A 21,369-nucleotide genomic window follows, 5' to 3' on the forward strand; every position below is an offset into this window, starting at 1 on the left:
TCTCTTCCTTCTTACGTTTTTTTTTTTTTTTTTTTTTTTTTGTGTCGTTTCTAAGACGTCCCTATCCCACTCGACGACCAAGGTGCGTCATAGTGTTTTAGTTCGTTGGTGACTGTAACTTGTACGAAAGCTATCATGGAGACACAAAACTTTAAGAGTTCATACGATAAAAAATTCTAAATTGGTATACTTATAATAAATTTATCTTAAATTTTTTTAACCACACAAAAACTTTAAATTGATATATCTATGACAAATTTATCTTAAATTATTTTTTTCATCACCAAAAATCCTAAATTGGTATTTCCGTGATAAATTTATCCTAAACCGGCACACTTGTCATAAATTTACCCTTCGTTAATTTTTCTTAAATTTCACCATTAAATTAATGAGTTATATGACACATGGTAATTGATAGGTGTACCCATTTGGGGTTTTTACCCTTTGTTTGTTTCATATGTATCCATTTGAAATTTTTTGAGGTATTATGAAAACTAATGGAGGGTAAATTTGTCATAAGTATATATCTATCATAGGTGTACAAGTTTACGATTTTTAGTGGTCAAAAAAATAGTTTGGGATAAATTTATTACAAGTGTACAAATTTAGGGTTTGTCGTGTTCAAAAAAATAGTTTGGGATAAATTTGTTACGGATGTATTAGTTTGGGATTTTTTTACGATATTAACCCAAACTTTAAAGATGTTACTAACCTTAAAAAAATGATTTTTTTCCGTGCCGGTAGATTTCAATAAAGTTCCGACCAAAAAAAAAAAAATATTTCAATAAAGTTGATGAGTGTAAGAATTTGATTTTAAAAAATGTTCCCAGTCGCATTGATTTTTCAGTGGAAAAGAGTAGGTAAATGTAAGGAGATATTAATCAAGATAAATAAAAATTGATAACTCAATAGAAAAGTTGGTAAATTAGGGGGAAAAATATAAGACGTTGCTAAGGACCAAATAAGAATAAGTAACCCAAAATCAGTTAGTAATTGACGAAAGTTGATTAATCACTCTAATCTAAGTTGGTAATTTCGTTTAGGAGTTACTTGATTCAAAGTTTTGGTGAGATATGCAAATAAAAGTTGGTAAGTTAGTATGATAATTACTAATTTGCAAATAGTTCGATAATTACTAATTTGCAAACTATAGAAACTTACTGTCATTCAGAATGGTTTGTGGATTCCAAACAATTGAAAAACTTGTACAAAGTTATATAGTAAGGATTGTAAACTACCAAAAGTGCTCGTAAGTTACCAACAAATTACTCGAAAAAGAAGTCATTGGTTATTATTTTTTTTACTAATAACCTTTTGACACTTATCAACACTAATTAAAATTTACCAACATGGGAAAAAAAAATTCGTACTTTTAGACACGGAGAAATAGAATTATGCGTAATAACTACTCGGGAATTACCCAATTTAAGTTCACATGAACATATTTATTCCAATAGAGGTGGTTAAATTATTTTGGTGTGAAGGGTATTCAATCTTTAATCCCCATGCCTACATAGCCTATCGCATGTGAATTAGTAATTGACGAGTCTTACGCCAGTTGGGTAAATGAGTCCTTGACAAATCAAGCGATCTATCGGGCTTCAACGGGGCTTTGATACGCCCATCCGAAAATAGTAGAGATCCATCTTTCATTTATTTATTTTTTTGCGAAAAATGCATAGTCTGATCAATATTTTTCAAAAAATGATTGAATGTATCTCTTATAATAAATAAATAAATAAATAAATAAATAAATAATATTTTCATCGTCCACAACAATGTTTAGACATATATCGTAATTGGTAATGAAAATGTTTTATATCGATTAATTATTTCAAGCGATATTTTTTTCTTCAAATCATTAATATTTGGTGAAACAGACGAAGCCTAAGGGTGCGTTTATTTAGCAAAAAATGAATGGTTATTTTTTTTCTTCGTATAATTGCTTATAAAAATGAACTAACGAAAAAATTGTGCACCATCCACAAAAACATTTAGACATAAATTGTCGTCGATAATGAAACATTTTTTTATTGACTAATTATTACAAAAAATGCAATCGGTTATTTTTGGAAAAATGTTTTCCAAATTATCCAATTTTCACGAAACAAGCGGAGCCTTAAATTGTTGTCCATAATAAAAAAAAAAATTCAATGATAAATTTTATCAAGCAACACAATGGTTTTTACAAGCGAAATGGGGCCGTTCCTTTGACGTGTACTAGTGAGAATTTGATTCCACATGAAATTGAGCAAAAACTGCTGAATTGGTCTATTTCTTGCGTGTATCGATTGAAATATTTTAATTAACAGGAGCTTGAACGATCATTTTTCTCTTAATTTCTCACAAAACAAACGGAGCTTTAGTCTTGTTCAATTAAACATATTAATGCAGCTAATTCTCATATATCCACGATTTGACTCATTCTCTAGCTTCCATCGAGTCCTTGCGTGAAGTCGAATATTGATGAACATGGAATATCCATCATGATGCCTGGTTTAAGTGGCCTACCAATGTCGGGACAGATGTTGCTGCTCAATTTTTGGGATCTCAAAAAGGGGCTTCCCTCTCTTGTGGTTTCGAAAGAGTCATCAGAAACAGGTGTGACGTGCTCGTAGAATATGTTGGAACTAAGATTGGAAAAGATAGTGGGAGATGAAATAATGCATGATTTAAAATCTTGCATGTTCCTTAAGAAAAATCTCAATACTTGATGCGACATGCAAATTATTCAACGTGGAGATGAAATGATGCTGACTCAAAGAGCTTTGTACCATGAACAGACAACATACCACGGCTCGGTCCTGCCCACATGGACCAAGGGCGCAAGGAGAGTACTCTGAGTAACAACATGTGAATGATGACCGTTTAAAGGTGGGTATCGACTTATGAATCACTCGACGGGGACTCTCGCAACTTGTGTGGGGCTTGAGACGTCACAAACTCCCTCACTTAAGTGACGTTCCATGTTATTAATGGCTTGTATCGCCTAACGATACTCTCCATATTCAGCGTGTCGTCCTATGCATTCATATCCCTTCTGCTATTCTAGAAAAAAGCCAAGAAGCATATTTTGTCCGAGCTCTCTGACCCATGCGATCACTCTGTTTAGTCCGTCCACGAATTACACACCTACCGGAGCCCTCTTACTCCTGCAATCAGTCCATCTAATCCATTCATGAATCCCACGCCTATTGGAAGGGTCATGCTTTGATACCATTGGTAACGATCCGGCCCGATCCACATAGGCCAAACTTCCAAAATGAATACTCTCTCCCTATTTGATGTGTTGTTCAGTTCATTCATGTCTCATTTGCCATCCCTAGAAGGGATTCAAGATATCACTACATCTAGTCCGTTCATGAGTCACCCACAACTGAAAGAGTAGTGCTTTGGTACTATCAGTCATGATCTAGCCAGGTCCACATGGGTCAAGTCTCTAAAAGAAATACTCTAAGTAACCACATATGATAGTTACAATCTCAAAGCGAATGTTGACTTATGAATTACTCAACATGGCTACTTCTAATCCAAATGATGGGATTTAAGATGTCACAAAAGTTATGCTCGAAATAAATGTTTCTCTTAACTTCCTGTGGCTTACGAAGTTTTTTAACAAGTGCATGGATTAAGTTATAACCATGCATACCTTCTGTGTCCATTTGAATACAATTTGAGCAGGTGTGGCTTCATTGACCAATAAAGTATATATAATCTTTGTGCAAGGATCCTTTTTTCCTTTTGTTGTTGCAGAATTCTACTTAAATGGACAAATCTCAGATTCATCAATATCTCACTAACTGATCCACAATTTCTCTCCCTAAAATCATCGTAACATCAACCTGTCACCCTACTTAAATACCGAATCCCTCGTTTGTCTGATATTTTGAGCTTTAGAATAGTGGAAGATGAACTCAAGTAGGATTCAAATGAGAGAAACTCGTGCACGAGCTCAGACAGTGTTAGTTGCCCTAGGTTCTTCATCTGCATCGTCATGATTGCGCGACCCAACTTGCGACCCAACTTTCTCCCTCTCTCATCCACACGAATCGACAGAACAGAAAAATCGTCCGACTGATCCAGTTCGGGCCGATTTTCCGGAGGCATCCATCCAATTTTCAATTTCAAAATAAATCGGTTCTCTCGGACTGAATGAATTATTATTATTATTTATTTATTTTATTTCTTAAAATATGCAAATAAAATTTTTTATTTTTATATATAAAAATAAATTTTACATAATATTTTATGTATTAGTATTAAAATCTATATTTCTCATTTTTATTAATAATATATTAATTCTATTAGATCGCTCGAAAATCAGAGCAATCTTAAGATAATCCGATCTGATTTTTAATTTCTAAGTAAGATCGAATTGAATCCAACCGAATCGAATCGGAGCTTGATCACTTTTTGAACACCTCACTTTCGACAACACCACTTTTGCAAATGGGCATCAAAACCCCTTCCTTTTTTTGGGTCCTTCACATAGATATTTGTCCCTATCAAAATTGATTTAAATGATTTCCCAATGTGCTGCGGTGTCCTTTTATCAACACCCTCGTCACATCAATCCCTTCCAGACGGTGCCTTTATTTCAACCTCGTTTGTGTTCTTCCTAAGATAAAATGGCATTATCATCGTCGAATTCAAACTAAAAGGGACACATGGACAGCGATCGCAGCTCGAGGCCACGTCGATCCACAACTGCTTCCTTGCTTTAGTTGGTGAAGGCCTTTTGAAATGATGCGTCTGAAGAAAGAGAAGGGCTCGACCAGAACACGTCCTTAAATTACGTCATTTGGACTTCAAAACGTTAAAATTTAAAGATATTCTCTTCTCGATAGGAGAAGAAAAAATAATTTATTAAAAATTAAAAAGTACAGAACGTGTGAGCATCGATACGTAAAAAAATAAAAAATGCATTCAGACAGAGCGCCAAATTACCGGACTACTGCTGGAGATTTCTATAAGAGAAGAAATTCTCCAACACTGTTAATACGTGCTTCGCACAGTACTTATTAATCAGCATGCCCGTAGAGTCACCAAGCGCTGTTGCTTGCTTTAGTTGGTGAAGACCCTTTGAAATGATGCGTCTGAAGAAAGAGAAGGGCACAGAGTTCGGGGTGGTCAAGAAAAGATGATGATGCAGTTGTGTGCATGAGGGGTCGACACGTGGAAAAAAAGATGTTTGAAGCAAGGTCAAACATATAAAAAAGAGACATCAACATCCCCAACGAGAGCACACTCCACCTGCGCTCGCTAGGGTGTCCCGGTTCTGGAGTTTCACGGAAAGTCTGAAAGACATCATGGGCATGCATGCATGCATGGGAAGTTGTCATGATGACTTAGGCTATTGCTAGAAGATGTTTTCCATAGTTCCTCCGAGAAACCCTTGATAGTGTTTCTGGGTTTTATGAGTAGGGCCATGTGTGGTTCAATTAGTTCACAATTAGACTTGTTGCATATATTTTTACCTATCCTATTGATTAGGAATGAGCAACATAGATGGATCGAATAAAAAATTACTCGGACCTGATTGGAATTGCTTGAGGCGCCGATCGAATTTTTCGGTCCAGTTTTCACTTCATGAGTAGGATTGGATTTGATCGGGAATCGATCACACTTAATGTTACCAAGAAAAAAAAAACCCTAGTTGAACGTGTGCTCTTGTTTGGCAGCGAGTTAAGTAATATACTTGATTTGAGTTTGATTTTGTGTAACTTCATGCAAAGAAGAAATTCTTGGATCACGCTAGAAGATTGATAGCTAAGAACCGAGTTGAGGTACACTGCGAATCTAGACGAGCAATTGATATTAATGGCAAGTTACTCAGATATTCGAACATGAGCAAGTGGAACTGGACAATTCTTGACGACATGAAAGCTCAATTCTCTCTGTGTACACAGCCCAATATAGTTAGGATTAAGTCCACAAACACAGCAAAATGAAGAGTAAACGTGAGAAAGAAAAATCGAGACATATGATTTATCCTAATTCACCTTTAAATTAAAATTACATTCAGCAGATAATTCCACTATAAGTAGCACCTATTACCTATTACCTCTCTGTTACAATTCTCAAAGAGATTATATATAACAGTAGCCATTTATAGGTCAAACTATACAAGCTCTCTAACGTTTATAGAGTGGAACCATGATACTTTCTTATTAATGATGATTATGAACCACACCCTAATAAATATGAATAGTTTATGAACCTCTATGAGCACTTAAACTTGTGTGTTATGTCGTCCACAGAGTTTTTTTTTTTTTTTTGGGTGGTCATGAGCATAGAGTTAAAGAGATACTTATTAGGTGTATAATACGACCAATTTAAGGTTTATATCTATCTATGCTGATGCTGATGATGATGAAAGCACTCATTTGAATTGAAGGAACATTAATTTTGGTCCTGCGTGTGAACTAACTCGCCTCGAGGAGCAGTTCCCACTTTGGAAAAATGAAAAATAATGAACACAAAAGATTAGTTCGAATGTCATGCAACTCGCTCTCGGTCATCAAAAGTTGATAACTACATTCAGCTTCCTTATCCCATTCCAATATCAACGCAAACTGCCAAACTAATCTTGGCAACAATAGATTTGGACGAAATCTTGAAGTTTAGTTCCACACTCATCGTCAAGAGCTATTGCTGCGCTTTTTTTGTCTTTTAGTTATTTTTTTTTTCCTTTTTGGTACTATATATATATTAATTTAGATTGGTGCCAACAACCGTGCTACAAACCTCAGAAGTGACCAAAACCAAACTCTCAAACTAGGGGTCTGCCTCTGATTTTGGTCCCTACCTGAGAAATGATACGTGAAACCTAAATTAGTCAGTTTGGTTCTTGATTGATTTTGGATTTTCCGAGCCAAAAACTACATGTCATTAGGTTCAGGTCCCGACCTTCGAACGGACCCCATTTAATCACTCAATTGAGAACTCGATTTTAATGAATTTGAATCGGTGGATGTGCCGTGTATCGTGGATCAGCAAATTTTATTAGATCAAGTCCAATATTACCAAGCAGGCTTACCACAAAACTAAACCCTAGTTATCAAATATGTTCTGCTGTCCCTGAGACGGGTCTTGAGCATAAGGGGTGCGAATAGTGAAAAGGTCTTTGCAACATATTTGATGAATCTATCAGCTCACCCAAAAAAAAAAAAAAAAATTGTTGAGTGGATTAAAATCCATGTTTTGAATGAAAAACACAATGTGTCAAGCATATATTCTCTCAAACATCGCGTGACATGAACACAAAGTGAATGGACGCCAACGTGACACAACATTGTGCATGATCATGGTGCAATTATACTGCGGCTGCAGAAATAGAGAGAGTATCTTATCCATCGTATTCAGAAGAAAAAATTATTCAATCAATCCTAAATCTATTGTATGGATATAAATTTAATCCTAATCTTTTCAATTTTATCAATTTAATGTTAAACCTTAGCACAAAATTCAAATTTAGTTTATTTGATCAATTTTCGTAGGGAATCACGGACATAATGATTAATTCATCGTTAGCCGTCTTACGGGCATACCACCATATCAGCGATTTTCGGCATAGCCGGAATGATTATATTGAAATTTCACGTACATGTTTAAAAATAAATTGACAATATTGAAAATTTTATGACTGACTCAATAGTCACCTTTCATAGTTTAAAGAATCGGAAAATAAAAAGCGGGTTTTTCTTTTGCTTGTTGTGGTCCACGGCCACTTTATTAAAGAGTGATGAACTTCCTACACCACGTAAATAATATTCAAGTGCCAAATTTAAAAGCTTAGGCTGCAACTCCAAGGTTGGAATTATTAGATATGTAGTCAAATAAGCATCATAGGACAATCACGTTCAACCTTGTAGAAGGACCATAAATAATTTTCTATGTTTCTGGATAATAAGAGAAGGGAAAATTTACTTGCAACATAAGGGATCAGCCCAGATCATCCCTGAACTATCATCACTGGCCTTTCCACTTCACATATCATAGCCCTCCAGGTACCGCCGCCTTTTTCTCTCTCTCTCTCTCTCTCTATCTGTTTATATATAGACGTGTCTGGATGTCAACCAGACAAATTGGCAAAGAAAGAAAGGAGCATCAAGAACAACTGTAGCATAGGATTAATCAGCAGTTCGCTCAATTTTTGCTGGTTTTGGCTTGTGATCATGAGAGATATAAAGGAGGAGGAAAAAGAAAGTGGCCGGAAGACGCTGAAGCTGCCACCTGGGTTTCGGTTCTCGCCGACCGACGAAGAGCTCGTCGTTCACTTCCTGCATCCCAAGAAGCAGCAGGCCTCTGTGTCACCACAACTCTATGCTCACTTAGTCCCTGATCTTAAGTCTCACCACCATGATCCTTGGGACCTCCATGGTAAGCGGAAGAGAGCTACCTTTGCTTTAGTACCCCCACCCCCCACACACACACAGAGATATATAAAGAAATTTTGGATAAGACAGGTATAGAAAGATGAGTTCTAGTTGCCCGCCCTAATAATGTCTTATGATAAGCTGTCAAGATCTTGAAGACAAGACTTGCTGTACAAAACTCTTTCTTATCAGTTCCGCTTCCACAACTGAAAATTATCTTTTGATGCTCAGGTAAGGCACTGTGGAATGGAACCCAATACTTCTATTTCAGCAGAATGATGAACAATCGAATTACGGAAAATGGGTACTGGAAAGATTTGGACATGGAGGACCCAGTGTTTAGCGAAGCCGGAGAGATTATAGGAATCAAGAAATATCTAACTTTCCACATTGGAGAGGCTCCAGCAGGTCAAGAAACAAATTGGGTGATGCAGGAGTATCATCTCCCGTCCTTCCATCACTTGACCAATCCAAGAAAAGTGAGTGCAAATATTCCTCAGAAATCTTGAAAGTTAGATCGTCGGTTAATCTATGTCCAAAGAACTTCACGAGACTCTGTGCGTCATACACCATGTCGACGAGAGTTTCACTACCAACACATTTTTCCAATCGCGCCTCTGAATTTTGATTTCGATCATTTTCTGTGCTAAGCTTTTGGATTTTCGTTTTGCAATCAAGGCAATTTGACTGAAAAAATTTCTCCAGCAAAGTGCTGATATGCAGGCGACAGGGAATGTAATGTCGTGTGCGTTGTACATGTGACAGGAACATGGTTCGCTTGTTCTGTCTCGAGTTCAGGAAAGCAAGACAAGCCATGGACAAGGCTTTTGCTCGGGAGGAGATGAGGATAGTGACACCGAACTCTCGTACATGGACGAGATGTTTTTGTTATTAGACGACGATCTTGATGATATAAGTTCGGGAGATTAAGTATACGTGTCAGTACCGTGCACTTGAGCGTATTTATACGCATGACATGTACATAAAGTGTACGAGGCATCTATAGTAATTGTGCGGACCGTCGTCGATGTGCCAGCACTGGTTGTACATTGATGTGATGTATTATATGATCTTCTTATCTAAATTTCTTGTCCTACCCTAACTTTTGTCGATCGAATTTATTGATTTGCTATTTCATTTTTTCTCAACAGACGGTGCATAATAGGCTCCTCATTTTGTTCATTTTCGCCCCCTACCTAAAAATGTTAGATGTGGTTGATGTATATGACTAATTGGTGACGATCAACAGGAGAATATTTACTCAATTTTTTTATTGGAGTGAACGATTTCGGGTTTTGTTAAGGAATCACTTAAATCCTAGAACCTACTTGTCGAAACAAGTTCATCATTTTTTAGAATCTGGAACCTATCTTAGTATTGAATTAGAAATCATTTTATATTTTTATTAAAAGGGTATTTATATACCTAAGAGTAGATGTGGCCATTTGGAATCGTGGGCCCGTAACCGGCCCGTTGACTGGGCCCACGGTTCCAAATCGGAACTGGCGGTTCCGGGCCGATTCCGACCGGTAATTATAAAAAAAAACAAAATAGTGCCAGTGGGGCAAAGAGCCGTTGGGCTCTTTGCCCCACGGCTAGGCCCCATGCAGGCCCTCTCTCCTCCTCTCTTCCCTCCCCCCTACACAGAGCCGTTGCACATGCACATGCAATGACCAAATTGGCCGTTGCCTTAAAAAAAAAATGAATTATTTTTAATTTTTGCCTATAAATACCTATCATCTCCATTTCATTTTTCTCACAAATCCTCTCAACAATTCTCTTAAATTATCTCAAATTCTATCAATTCGCTCAAATTCTCTCAATTCTCTCAATCGGATTTCCGATCAATTCTCTCAAAAATGGCAAGTGGAAGCAGAAATGCCGACAAGGGCAAGATGACTATGGGAGATTCCAAATATCCCATTCCCGAATATGATCCTCGTGAGTATGCATGTTGGGAAGACAACGACGATAATATCAACTATGTCCCGATTCCGAACGTTGAGCACATCCCAACACAAGAAAGTCTTCATCCTCCCACTAATGTCGAAGAAACGTCAACGGCAAATGAGCCGGAACGGAAGGGTCGAGATAATACATCTGACTTGTAGCTACACTTCGACAAGGTACGTGATGAAGGCGAAGGTAAGTATAATATAAAATGAAAAGATTGTTCGTAAACATATAAATTTACGAAAGGAGACGGCTACGAAACATTCCGTCGGCATTTGACGAAAAAATATCCAACGCAAACGGGGATAGACAATACGCAACAACAAATTTCCGGGTACGCCACTTCTAATCCTCATCATATATTCCGTTACACCGATGCACTTTATAAACAAACATTAGCTGAATATGTTGCCCTTGATCATGCTCCGTTTAATACTAGTGAAAATTTTAATATGAAATATTTGATAAATACTGCGTTGTTCCTCAAGCACCAACTATTCCAAAAAATACTCTTAAATGCGAACTTTTTCATCTTTATAAAAAAGGAAAAAAATCTTTAGCAAAATTTTTTGCGGAATTCAATGGACATGTGCATATAGGTAGCGATATTTGGAGTGATTCTTGGCAAATTCATTCTTATATGGGTGTCACGTGTCATTGGATATGTGACGATTAGACCATTCAAAAAAGACTTAATGCATTCCGAGTTTTTGATGAAAAACATTCGGCTCATAATATTTATAGAATAATTAGGAAAGTTTTAGAAGAATATAATTTGATAAATAAAGTATTTTCAATTGGTTTTGATAATGCCGCCGCAAATACCGTTTTTATTTCCGAATTAGAAAATATTTGCAAACCCACTTTTGGCAGACAATTTTTTCACATTAGATGTGCTTGCCATGTTTTAAATTTATGTGTACAAGATGGTTTACGAACTCTTGACATTTCTCTCGCTCCAATAAAGGGTGCAATTAAATTTTTATGGAGTCGTCCCCATTTTATGAAATCATGGGGAAAATTTTGTAAACAACATGGGAGAAGGACAAGAAGATTTCCAAAAGATATTTCGACTCGTTGGAATTTTACGTACGAGTTGCTTTGGTAAACTTTTGATTACAAAGATTTATTATGTATGTTTATTTCACAAAATATTCCCGAAATTACTTTACTTCCGCAACATTGGGACGTTTGCAAAAAAAAATTTAGATTTTTTGAAAATTTTTAATGATGCTACTAAGATTTTATCTGGTATTTATTATCCTACTACGCATTTATTTTTAATAGAGTGTGTTAATATTGGTAGTGTTTTTAGAGAATATGAAAATGATACTGAATTAGCTCGAACTATTTTAGTAATGCGAGAAAAATGGTTGCATTATTATTTGCAAATTCTTCTTGTCTATTTAGTTGGTATTGTTTTTGATCCATGTATTAAATTAGACGGTTTACTAGATTATTTGAATGTATATTATCATGATTGTTTACATTTAGAAGATTTAATAGATATTTCAAATATACTAGGAGATGTTAAAGAATCTATAGTAGTATTATATGGAGAATTTTGTAGTAGATATGGTTTAAGCGATTCCGGATCTTTACAATCTACTGCCTCACGTAGCGAAGGTGGTAGTTCACTTAGTAGAGGGTATAATATGCTCAAGAGTAGGAAAAAAAACAAAAATGGGCAATATGTAGTATTTCTGAATTAAAAAAATATTTAACCACTCAATTTGAGTTTTGTGATGCGTAACATAGTACAGATTTCGAAATCTTAAAGTGGTGGAAGAATCACCAAATCGATTATCCAGTTCTCGCCCTCATCGCTTGTCGGATATTATCAACCCCTTCTTCAACGGTTGCGATTAAACAAGCATTTAGTGCTGGAGGATTAGTTTTGGACTCTCACTATTCAAGATTAAGCCCGGAGCCTATGGAAGCTCAAGCTTGTGTCGACAATTGGACGAGAGCGAAATTTCGACATCAAGAGCTGGATTGAGAACACGAATTTTTTAGCGATGATATTGGAGATATCACCGCTACGGGTACCACAACGAGTAGCGACGATTGACGATGAGGTAAGTTGGGGTTATCAAAGGTAAAAGAATTACATGGGCTTTGATTCGTCTATCTCCAAGAAAATATATAAGCTTTTAATGATAATTCATTAAGTTCAAGTCCATTCCTCTTCTCTCTCTTTTTTCCCCACATTTTATTACAATGTACAATTTGATTATATTTTATAATTTATAATTTATTATGTTTATTTTATAATTTATTATTTTAAAAATTAAAATTAAAAAATGAACCGGAATGAATCGGCCTAGGAACAGGCGGTTCCGGTTCCACGAAAAGGTGGAATCGGAACCGAAACCGGCATTTTCAACGGCCGGTTCCGGTTCCACCATTTCGTAGAACCGGAACCGGCCATGTATACCTAAGAGTACATTTTATGAGATTTACTAGCAATAAAAGACATAAATAAAATATAAGAACTTTCCTACTTACAAAGATGCGGTTCCAAATCTTCAAAAACCGATAACGCTATATTTGGTTGATATCCAAAGATACAATTCCAAAATTGATGGCGCAATATTTAGTCGATACATGCTCACAAGTGGAAGAGTTGAGACTGCGAATCTTCAACTTGTCTTGTAAAAATTTAAAACGTGATGCAATTGAACTTTGGTGAGAGCATCAACCAATTGGTCGGTTGTAGAGACAAATTGCATATGGAGCTGTCGTTTGGCAACACAGACAAAGTGGAAGTTAGTTTCAATATGCTTTGTACGAGCATGAAAAATCGAATTTGCAAACAGATAAGTGACACCAATATTATCGCACCAAAGGATGAGAGGTCCTTGAAGAGGGAACCCAAGCTCTTGAAAGAGTAACTCAAGCTAGATGAGTCCAACTGCAGCATTGGCAAGGGCTTTATAATTAGACTACGTGGAAGAGCGCACTACGGTTTGTTGTTTCCTGGAGCTCCAAGATAATTAGGACCTAGAAAAATAGCATACCCTCCAATTGACTTCCTGTCTTCGTAGCTACTAGCCCGATCCGCATTGGAAAAGGCTTGCGAGCGAGTATCATTGCATCTAGAAAGAAGCAAACCAGACGACCTTCTATGTTTGAGATAACGCAAGATGCGTTTCACCATTTACTAGTGGTCTTTAGTCGGTGCGTGCATGAATTGACAGGCTTTATTAACGGCAAATGAGAGATCGGGTCTTGTCAATGGCACATATTGGAGGGCGCCAACTATAGACCGATATAGAGTGGCATCGGATGTCAAAGCACCCCCTATCTCAAATGGATTTATAGTTGTGGCCATAGGAGTTCGGACAAGATTACATTCAAACATCCTAGCCCGGTGAAGAAGATCATTAATGTAATGTCTTTGAGAGAGAAACAACCCTTTATAGTGAAGGATAGTCCTATTCCAAGGAAGAAGTACAGTAGGCCAAGATCCTTAATGGAGAACTTTGCGTACAATTTCTTTAGGATTGAAATAATAGTAGAAGGTGAGTTACCTATAACTAGAATGCTATCAACATAGATTGACAAATAAATAATATCAATGCCTCTTTGATAGATAAGCAATGATGGATTTGTTTGTGATGCCGAGAATCCCAAATGAAGCAAAAATTGAAAAAGTCGTTAAAACCAGGCTCTCGGAGCTTGCTTGAGACCATATAGAGAACGATGCAACTTGCAAACAAATTTTGACAAGTTGGATTCACAAACACATGGGGCTGTTCCATGTACACCTCTTTAGAAAGAACCCCATGTAAGAAGGCATTATGCACATCTAGTTGTCACACTTGCCACCCTTGAGACACAACAAGAGATAAAATAGAGCAAATAGTGGTAATCATCACAATTGGATTGAAGGTTTTTGTATAATCCAAGTCTTACTGCTGATGAAAAACCTTACCAACTAGACGAGCTTTATAGTGCTCAAGACCGCCATCCACTTTGCGCTTAACTCTGTAAACCCGGGTACACCTAACGAGATTCATGGAGGAAGTGCGAGGGACCAAAAACCATGTGTCATTTTTCAACAACGCATTAAATTCATCATTCATAACTACATGCTGCTCAAGGATTTCGTTGGCTTAGGTGAATGAGGTTGGTTTTGTGATGGGGAGGCGTGGTGGAGAGGTCGATGAGGAAGTTGAATGATAAAGATCTTGGAGGGGTTTGGTTCTTAGGGTAGAGGAGGTGGATGAATCAACATTAGATGATATTGAGGGAGCTTGTGTAAGAATCTATGATCTCACTATAGGGTCGGGGGAGGAACACCAATAGGAGCCGAAGCCCATGGTACTAGAATGAGCGTAGAGAGGGAAGAGTAAGGTGCTGGATTGAGAATAGAAGGAGTTACAAAGGGAAAACATGTTTCATCAAAACGAACATGTCGGACAATGTATAAATGATTAGTGACGGGGTCAAGGTAACGGTATCCCGTATGAGAAGGATTGTACCCTAAGAAAATATAATGAATTGAGCGGAAATTCATCTTATGGGCGTTATAAGGACGTAGATACGGAAAACATCGATACCCAAAGATTTTTATGAAGGAATAATCCGGGGGGTGATTATGAACCATGAAATGGGGAGATGGGATTTGTGACCTTAGACGGAATCCAATTGATGAGGTAGACTACCGTTTCGAATGCGTAGTGCCAATATCGGTGAGGGACAAAGCCATGAACTAATAATGTTAAATTGGTTCCTATGATGACGCTCAACCATCCCTTGTTGTTCTTGGGTATAAGAGGCAGAGTGAATATGAGAAATACAAACTTTTGAGAAAAAAGGATAGCAGCGTACGAAATTCGCCTCCCCAATTTGTTTGAATAGCTATTATTTTTTGTGAAAAATGACATTCGACAAGAGCTTGAAAAGTAAGAAAAACAAAGTAAACTTCTGACTTTGCATTAAGAGGAAAAAAACCAAATAAATTTTGTGCAATCATCAACAAAAATAACGAAATAGCGATGACTATTAGTTGAAACAAAATGAGAAGGATCCCAAACATTATTATAAATTAAATCCAATGGAAATAAACTACAAGTTGAAGACAATCTTAAAGATTAACGACTAGCCTTGCCCAATTAGCATGCTGTACATAACTAAACTCAACCATGTGGACTGACACAATAAATTATTCTCTTTGACCATAAACCGTAAGAGATGCTCATAGGAATGGCCAAGACGTTGGTGTGATCCATCTATGGAAGTTTGTTCTGCATTACTAGCATTAGACATTGAAAGTTGTTGTGGTATGATGTAAAGATCACCACTACTTGCGTCGGAAAGAAGAACCGCCTTGGTCACTCGATCCTTAACAACAAAGTGGGTAGGATAGAATTCAAAGAAGACATTATTGTCAATTGCATATTTTTGAACCGAAAGTAAACGCTTAGAAGTATCGGGATTGTGAAGAACATCATTTAAGCATAAAGAAAGATTTGTAGTAGAGGATGGAATAGAAGAAGTACCAATATTAATGATTTTCAGACCCTTACCATTTTTAACGTGTAGTTGATCCGATCCATTATAAGTTTCACGGGAAGAGAGGGATTGTAGATCGGGCGTGACAAGGTGGGAGGCACCCGTGTTAGGGTATCAAGGTAGAGTGTTGGTCGATGAAGGTAAAAGAAGGGGAGAGGCATGACTCGGCTTGGCATTAGGAGAGTCAAAGGGTTGAAAAGATGACGTATACGAAGGAGTATGTATGGGGGCCACATAATAAAGCATACCTAGATGGTGATAGTAGCATGTGGTAGTAGTGTGATTTGTACGTTAACGGATGGAATACCATAGTTGACCTTGTTGAGCACGACGGGCACCGCGACCACGGCCAAAGCAACCACTGCGACCCCCACGACCTATGGATTGACCGCGGCTAGAGAAAGAGGAGCTATGGAGGATGGAGGGGCAGAAGTGAAGGAATCTCGTTGAGTAGAGTTGGCAGTAGCAGAGTTAGCCAGAGAGGAAGGTTTGGAAATCAGTAACTTTTGGAAGGCCTTAATATTCTTGTGACTAACGAGAAGGCCATGAAGATCCATAAATGAGATTGGTTTAGAACAATCAAGTAATAGAGGAATAATGTCCTGGAGATCATATCGAAGACCACATAAGATATGGACATTGAAATCTTCCAGGTCAAGAGGTTTACCTACAATTCCCATCTCATCGCCCATGGATTTAACACGCTAAAGGAAATCAATAACCGATTCGTCCTATTTTTGTTGCGAACATTGAAATCCGAGATGAAGAGAGAGCATTGAGAGCATCCAAGATGGCTTTGCTAGTTGGTTTATCTAGAATGACATGTAAAACAGATTCCGAGAGAGAGGTAATTAGAAAACTCATGATAGAAGCGTCATGTTGTTGCTCGAGAACTTGTTGCACTTCATCAGAGGGACACAATTTAGTTTCATCAACATAACCATAGAGATTTTGTCCCTTGAGAATGGGACAACCTGTGCTTTCCATAGCAAGTAATTGGATGATGTGAGGTACAGAAAAAGGAAGTGGTGAGCAGATCCAAATGGAGGAAGTACAAAAGAAGGATTTGTGGTAGGGATAGTGGCCCCGGAGCCATTCAAAGCCATGCAGACCACCGTTGTAGCAAAAAAAAAAAAAAAGAGAATAAAATGAAAACTAGGGTTAAAAAGAGGCGTGGGCCTTAGATGGCTTTGATACCATATTGAATTAAAAATCGTTATATATTTTCATCAAGCTTAAAGGGGTATTTATATACACAAGAGTGCATTCTACAAGATTTATTAGCAAGAAAAGAAATAAATAAAATGGAAAAACTTTCCTACTTCCAAAGATACAATTCCAAATCTTCCAAAATCGATAGCGCTATATTTGGTTGATATCCAAATATACGATTCCAAAACCGATAGTGCAATATTTGGTTGATACCTATATACTCCGAAACTTGTTACCTACCTTGTCGGCGGTTCGAGGGTTTACCTAGGTTTAACATGTACCGTTAATTGAACGATTATAGTGAATTATCATCAACTGCTTCCATAATACATTTGACCACAATTCATATTTAGATAAATGAATAAATATGAAATATTAACAAAGTAAATATCTCAATCATAAATGTCGCCTAAAATGGCAACTCAAACTAGTGGTTAAAAAAAAAAAACTAGTGGTTCCAAATTATACACTTATTATTGGACTCTATGGAATAGCATAGGATCGCTCGAAGACTTATACAACAAAACAAAACTCAAAACTTATTATAGGTTTCGGGTTCCAAATTTTATGCTCCACCTACCTAGAAGCAACGCCTTCAAATATTTGGTGGTGCTCTTTTACAAATCCGTGGGCTTCTTCTTTTTTGTTCTTCTTCGAAGTATTTTTGATCTTGTTAAAAGAAACACTCTTAGAGAAGGATGTCCTTTTTGTTGAAGGTTTCACTAAAACACCATTGTTACTCTTTAGTTGTTTTACCACTTTCATGGTTAGCTTGCAAACACCTTCACAGGATCAATATGGTTGAAGTTCAATCAAATTTATGATCTCCCTGTTCATTTCTCTAGGGAAGCGAGTGATGATTTAATCTTTCGTTTATGAAACATTGCACCTCATAATGAATTGTTCAAACTCCCTTATATATTTCTTCATTGCTCATCTCATCTCTTATCCGGTAGAGAGATTACCAAACCTCTAACATTCCCTCATGCTTGGCGCTAATGACTTTCTTAAGAACAAAAATAAAATAAAAAATGACTATGCCTTCACCATATGAAATAGGAATATCAAGTACTTGCTTAAGAGAATTCAACTTGAGAAAGAGGCCTTACTTCTAATTACTAAGCAAGAACCTCTTTTTTATAAGTTTCTTGAATTTTTCCTAAGACTTGACTCTCTACCTTTTCCTCCTCCTTATTCTTTGGTTTTTTAGGTTTTCCCACCAAAGTGAGGTATACTTTTTAAACTTAAGAACATCAACCTTGCATCTCTTTTCATTCGAGTAGAACTTGAAGCCAAGTACTCATTCAATAACACTCTTCTAATCAACAAAGTTATCTGAATTGAGGTTTCCTTCAAAGTCAGGCACCTTGACTACGAGTTCATGGTCATTATCCTTGTGCCTTCCTATCCTTCTTTTAACTCGATTATTTGAATCATTAGAGTCGCAACTAGTGTTGTCGGATTCATCATTGGAGTTCATACTGGTTTTCGATTAGCACGACGTGACGATTAACCATATGACTTTGTTATTGTTATTGTCTCACTTAATTCTCCAATTGTGAACTCACTTTATTTGTCCCAAAGTCAAGCCTCTAATAACCATGCTAGGGTTTCTCTCCTCTCAAAAAAAGAAGTATCGTCCCTCCCTCTTCTGTAGGGTCTTTTCTGAGGGAGAGAGAAGAGAGCCTCTCCCCCCCCACACACACATCTCTCTCATTCTCCCCCTTTGTTTTCATATCTCTGGACATCCTCTCCTTTTTTAAGTTTTCTTCATTGATTTTGCGGGTGATCTATCGACTTTCTCCATGTGGTGAGTTTTGTCCAATAAGCTCAGAATTTTGAAGTGCGAGCGTCTCCAAAGAATCTGCTCGCTTGCTTCGACTTCGGTGCTTGCTTCATATAGTTGAGCACGACTCCACTATTGCTTCTATAGTCGGCTTTATCTAAAAGTTCTTTTGTGATCCATTGGTTTATGCTTTGTAGGTTTTCTCTCCCAATCTAGAGTTACATTTAGATTTGCGTGTTCTTTTATTCCGATCTAGAAATAGATCTGGAATTTATAAGGCGTTATCTATGATTTTTCAACTTGGTGTTGTCGTTGTCGTCGCTATACGATGATGATGCTTGAGACGCCAAATTTAGGCGCGAACCATCTTTTGCTAAAGCCGTAGTTAGTGGAGGGATAAATTTTGGCTTGTGTTCATCAACGATGTTGATATGAGATTCAGTGATCGGCTGTCGGTTGTGCTTTAATACATTTTTGTAGAATGAGTGAGTCTCTATAGACTGTACCGAATTGATGTATCTTTCAGATTTACTTGCTTTATTTGATTTGCATCAAGTTATACACTACTCTTTCGAATGAAACGAAAACTTTTCTTCCGATAAAAATAAAAAGGCCTTTGAGAACCAATTTAATCATTTTTCAGAACAAATATATTAGACTAAGGATTGAAGGAGTTAATCAAAACAAGTTCAGCCTTAAAGCTCCATACCAACTTGATGCGTGGTCAAAATTAGAGGACAATAAACGTGTATGATGAATAAGTGTATGGAAATGTGTGTAGAGAAGTGTATGATGGAACGTGTTTTGAGTAAAGTAAGATGGGATTAATGAAGTTTACCACCAAGACATGGGCAATACCCTAGCCAAGGCGATAGACTTACTATTAAAAAGACCATCACTAAATAGTATCCGTCCAGCCCTCATTCCTAAACCTACATCCTAAGGGGAGCGGTTTATCCTTGTGAACTTTGTAGATTAAACATCGAGGGCCTCAAAATAATCTCCTCTCTCCATATCTGCTTACTTGCTCGATCCGGCTTTGACCGCTTGCTCTAGATTGTTGAGTGCTCCGCAAGTCTCCAATGCTCCTTTGGCGCTACCTTTAACAGTTTGTTTATCCGAAAGTGATTTTCTGATTAATGGGTATCTCTTTTTCTGCTCTTTCCTCCCGGTCAAGATTTAGATCTAGATCTAGATTTGGGTGCTTTTCTATTATATATATTATATGTGTTTTTTCAATCTGTCGATATTGTTATTGTCTCTATACAATGATGGTATTGGGGAAGTCAAACCTAGGCGCACACTGTCTCTTGGCAAAGCCGTAACTCATCAAGAGAGAAATCTCAACGTGTGCTTATCACCGATAATAATGATACGAGATTCGATGAGCGATCACCAATTGTGCTTTTATGCTATGATAGATCCGTTCTTGTGGAATGAATGAGTTTTTGTAGGCTGTACTAAATTGATTTATTTTTCAAACATACCTGCTTTCCAGGATTTGCATCGGACTATAACTTTTTGGGATTTGTTTTATACAATTTTATTTTTGTCTTGTTCTATCTCATCTTATTCTATTCTATTTTATAAGGTACACTGTATGCATTATATATCGTGTGCAGGTTGTGAAACCCTGCTCCTTCATTCACGCATCCCCACTCCCGACCCCCTAAGAAATTGGGGAATCAAACATCCCACCTTCCCCTTCTCAAGTGGAAATGGTGGCCACCGAGGCAACCCCAGTAGTTGTTTTATTCAGAAGTTATGCACCTTTGAAATGAATTTTTTTTCCCACAAAAAAAGGATCAATAACTCAAGCTTCACAACCAAAGTGAATTGGATAAAGAACCGATATAGAAATTGGTTCACTAGATAAAGAAATATAATGTATTATAAAATCAAGATATAAATCCATACATTTGAGAATTCTCGCTTCTATTTATAAAGGAGCCAAGACATAGGAGCCGACCAAACATTAAAGGCCTAAGAACTAGAAAATTGCATTTCAAACTCATGGGAACTCGAATTTTGACTCGGTGGCCTTGCAATTCAACCACTACCGCGTCATCCAATCCGCATTCCCTCGTCACATCGAATCACGGCCGAGATTTGCCTATGCTTGCATGATTAACGATTAGGCTTGGTCGATCGAGGGGCGCCTTCAGTTGGACTTGCTTTTCGATCAACGGAATTCCCAAGCTATGATGCTCCGAGCATTACTATCCCAAGCAATTACAAACGAAAGTTGGAATGAAGCTTATTGATATCTCATCAACCATGAAATCCCAAATTTCACTAAACACGCTCCTAAGAACTTCTAGCCATAGCCCCTCTGTGCTGTGGTGCAATTTAGGACGGAGTCGTTTTGACCAGAATTCTGGATAAAACACCGTGACACGTCATCCGAGCACGTGGGAAATGCTGACGTGTACTGCATCTGAACCTGAACGTTATCTGCTACCGCCGAGGATCGTCTCCTTCCCTCCGGCTCGAAGATCTCGTTGTCGTCACTCGCCACAG

The 21,369-nt window shown here is 37.4% G+C and overlaps 1 protein-coding gene across 1 annotated transcript; it reads left to right on the plus strand.

Annotated features, from left to right (window-relative positions):
- Positions 1 to 8,082: 8,082 nt before the first annotated feature.
- LOC115750516 (NAC domain-containing protein 104-like) lies at positions 8,083 to 9,467 on the plus strand. The gene is made up of 3 exons (XM_030687923.2): positions 8,083 to 8,382; positions 8,610 to 8,857; positions 9,144 to 9,467. Exons 1-3 carry the CDS (start codon positions 8,178 to 8,180, stop codon positions 9,306 to 9,308), a joined length of 618 nt encoding a protein of 205 aa, XP_030543783.2. The 5' UTR covers positions 8,083 to 8,177; the 3' UTR covers positions 9,309 to 9,467.
- Positions 9,468 to 21,369: the final 11,902 nt, after the last annotated feature.

This window comes from Rhodamnia argentea, chromosome 11 (assembly GCF_020921035.1).
Source record: "Rhodamnia argentea isolate NSW1041297 chromosome 11, ASM2092103v1, whole genome shotgun sequence".
NCBI classification, from domain to species: domain Eukaryota; kingdom Viridiplantae; phylum Streptophyta; class Magnoliopsida; order Myrtales; family Myrtaceae; genus Rhodamnia; species Rhodamnia argentea.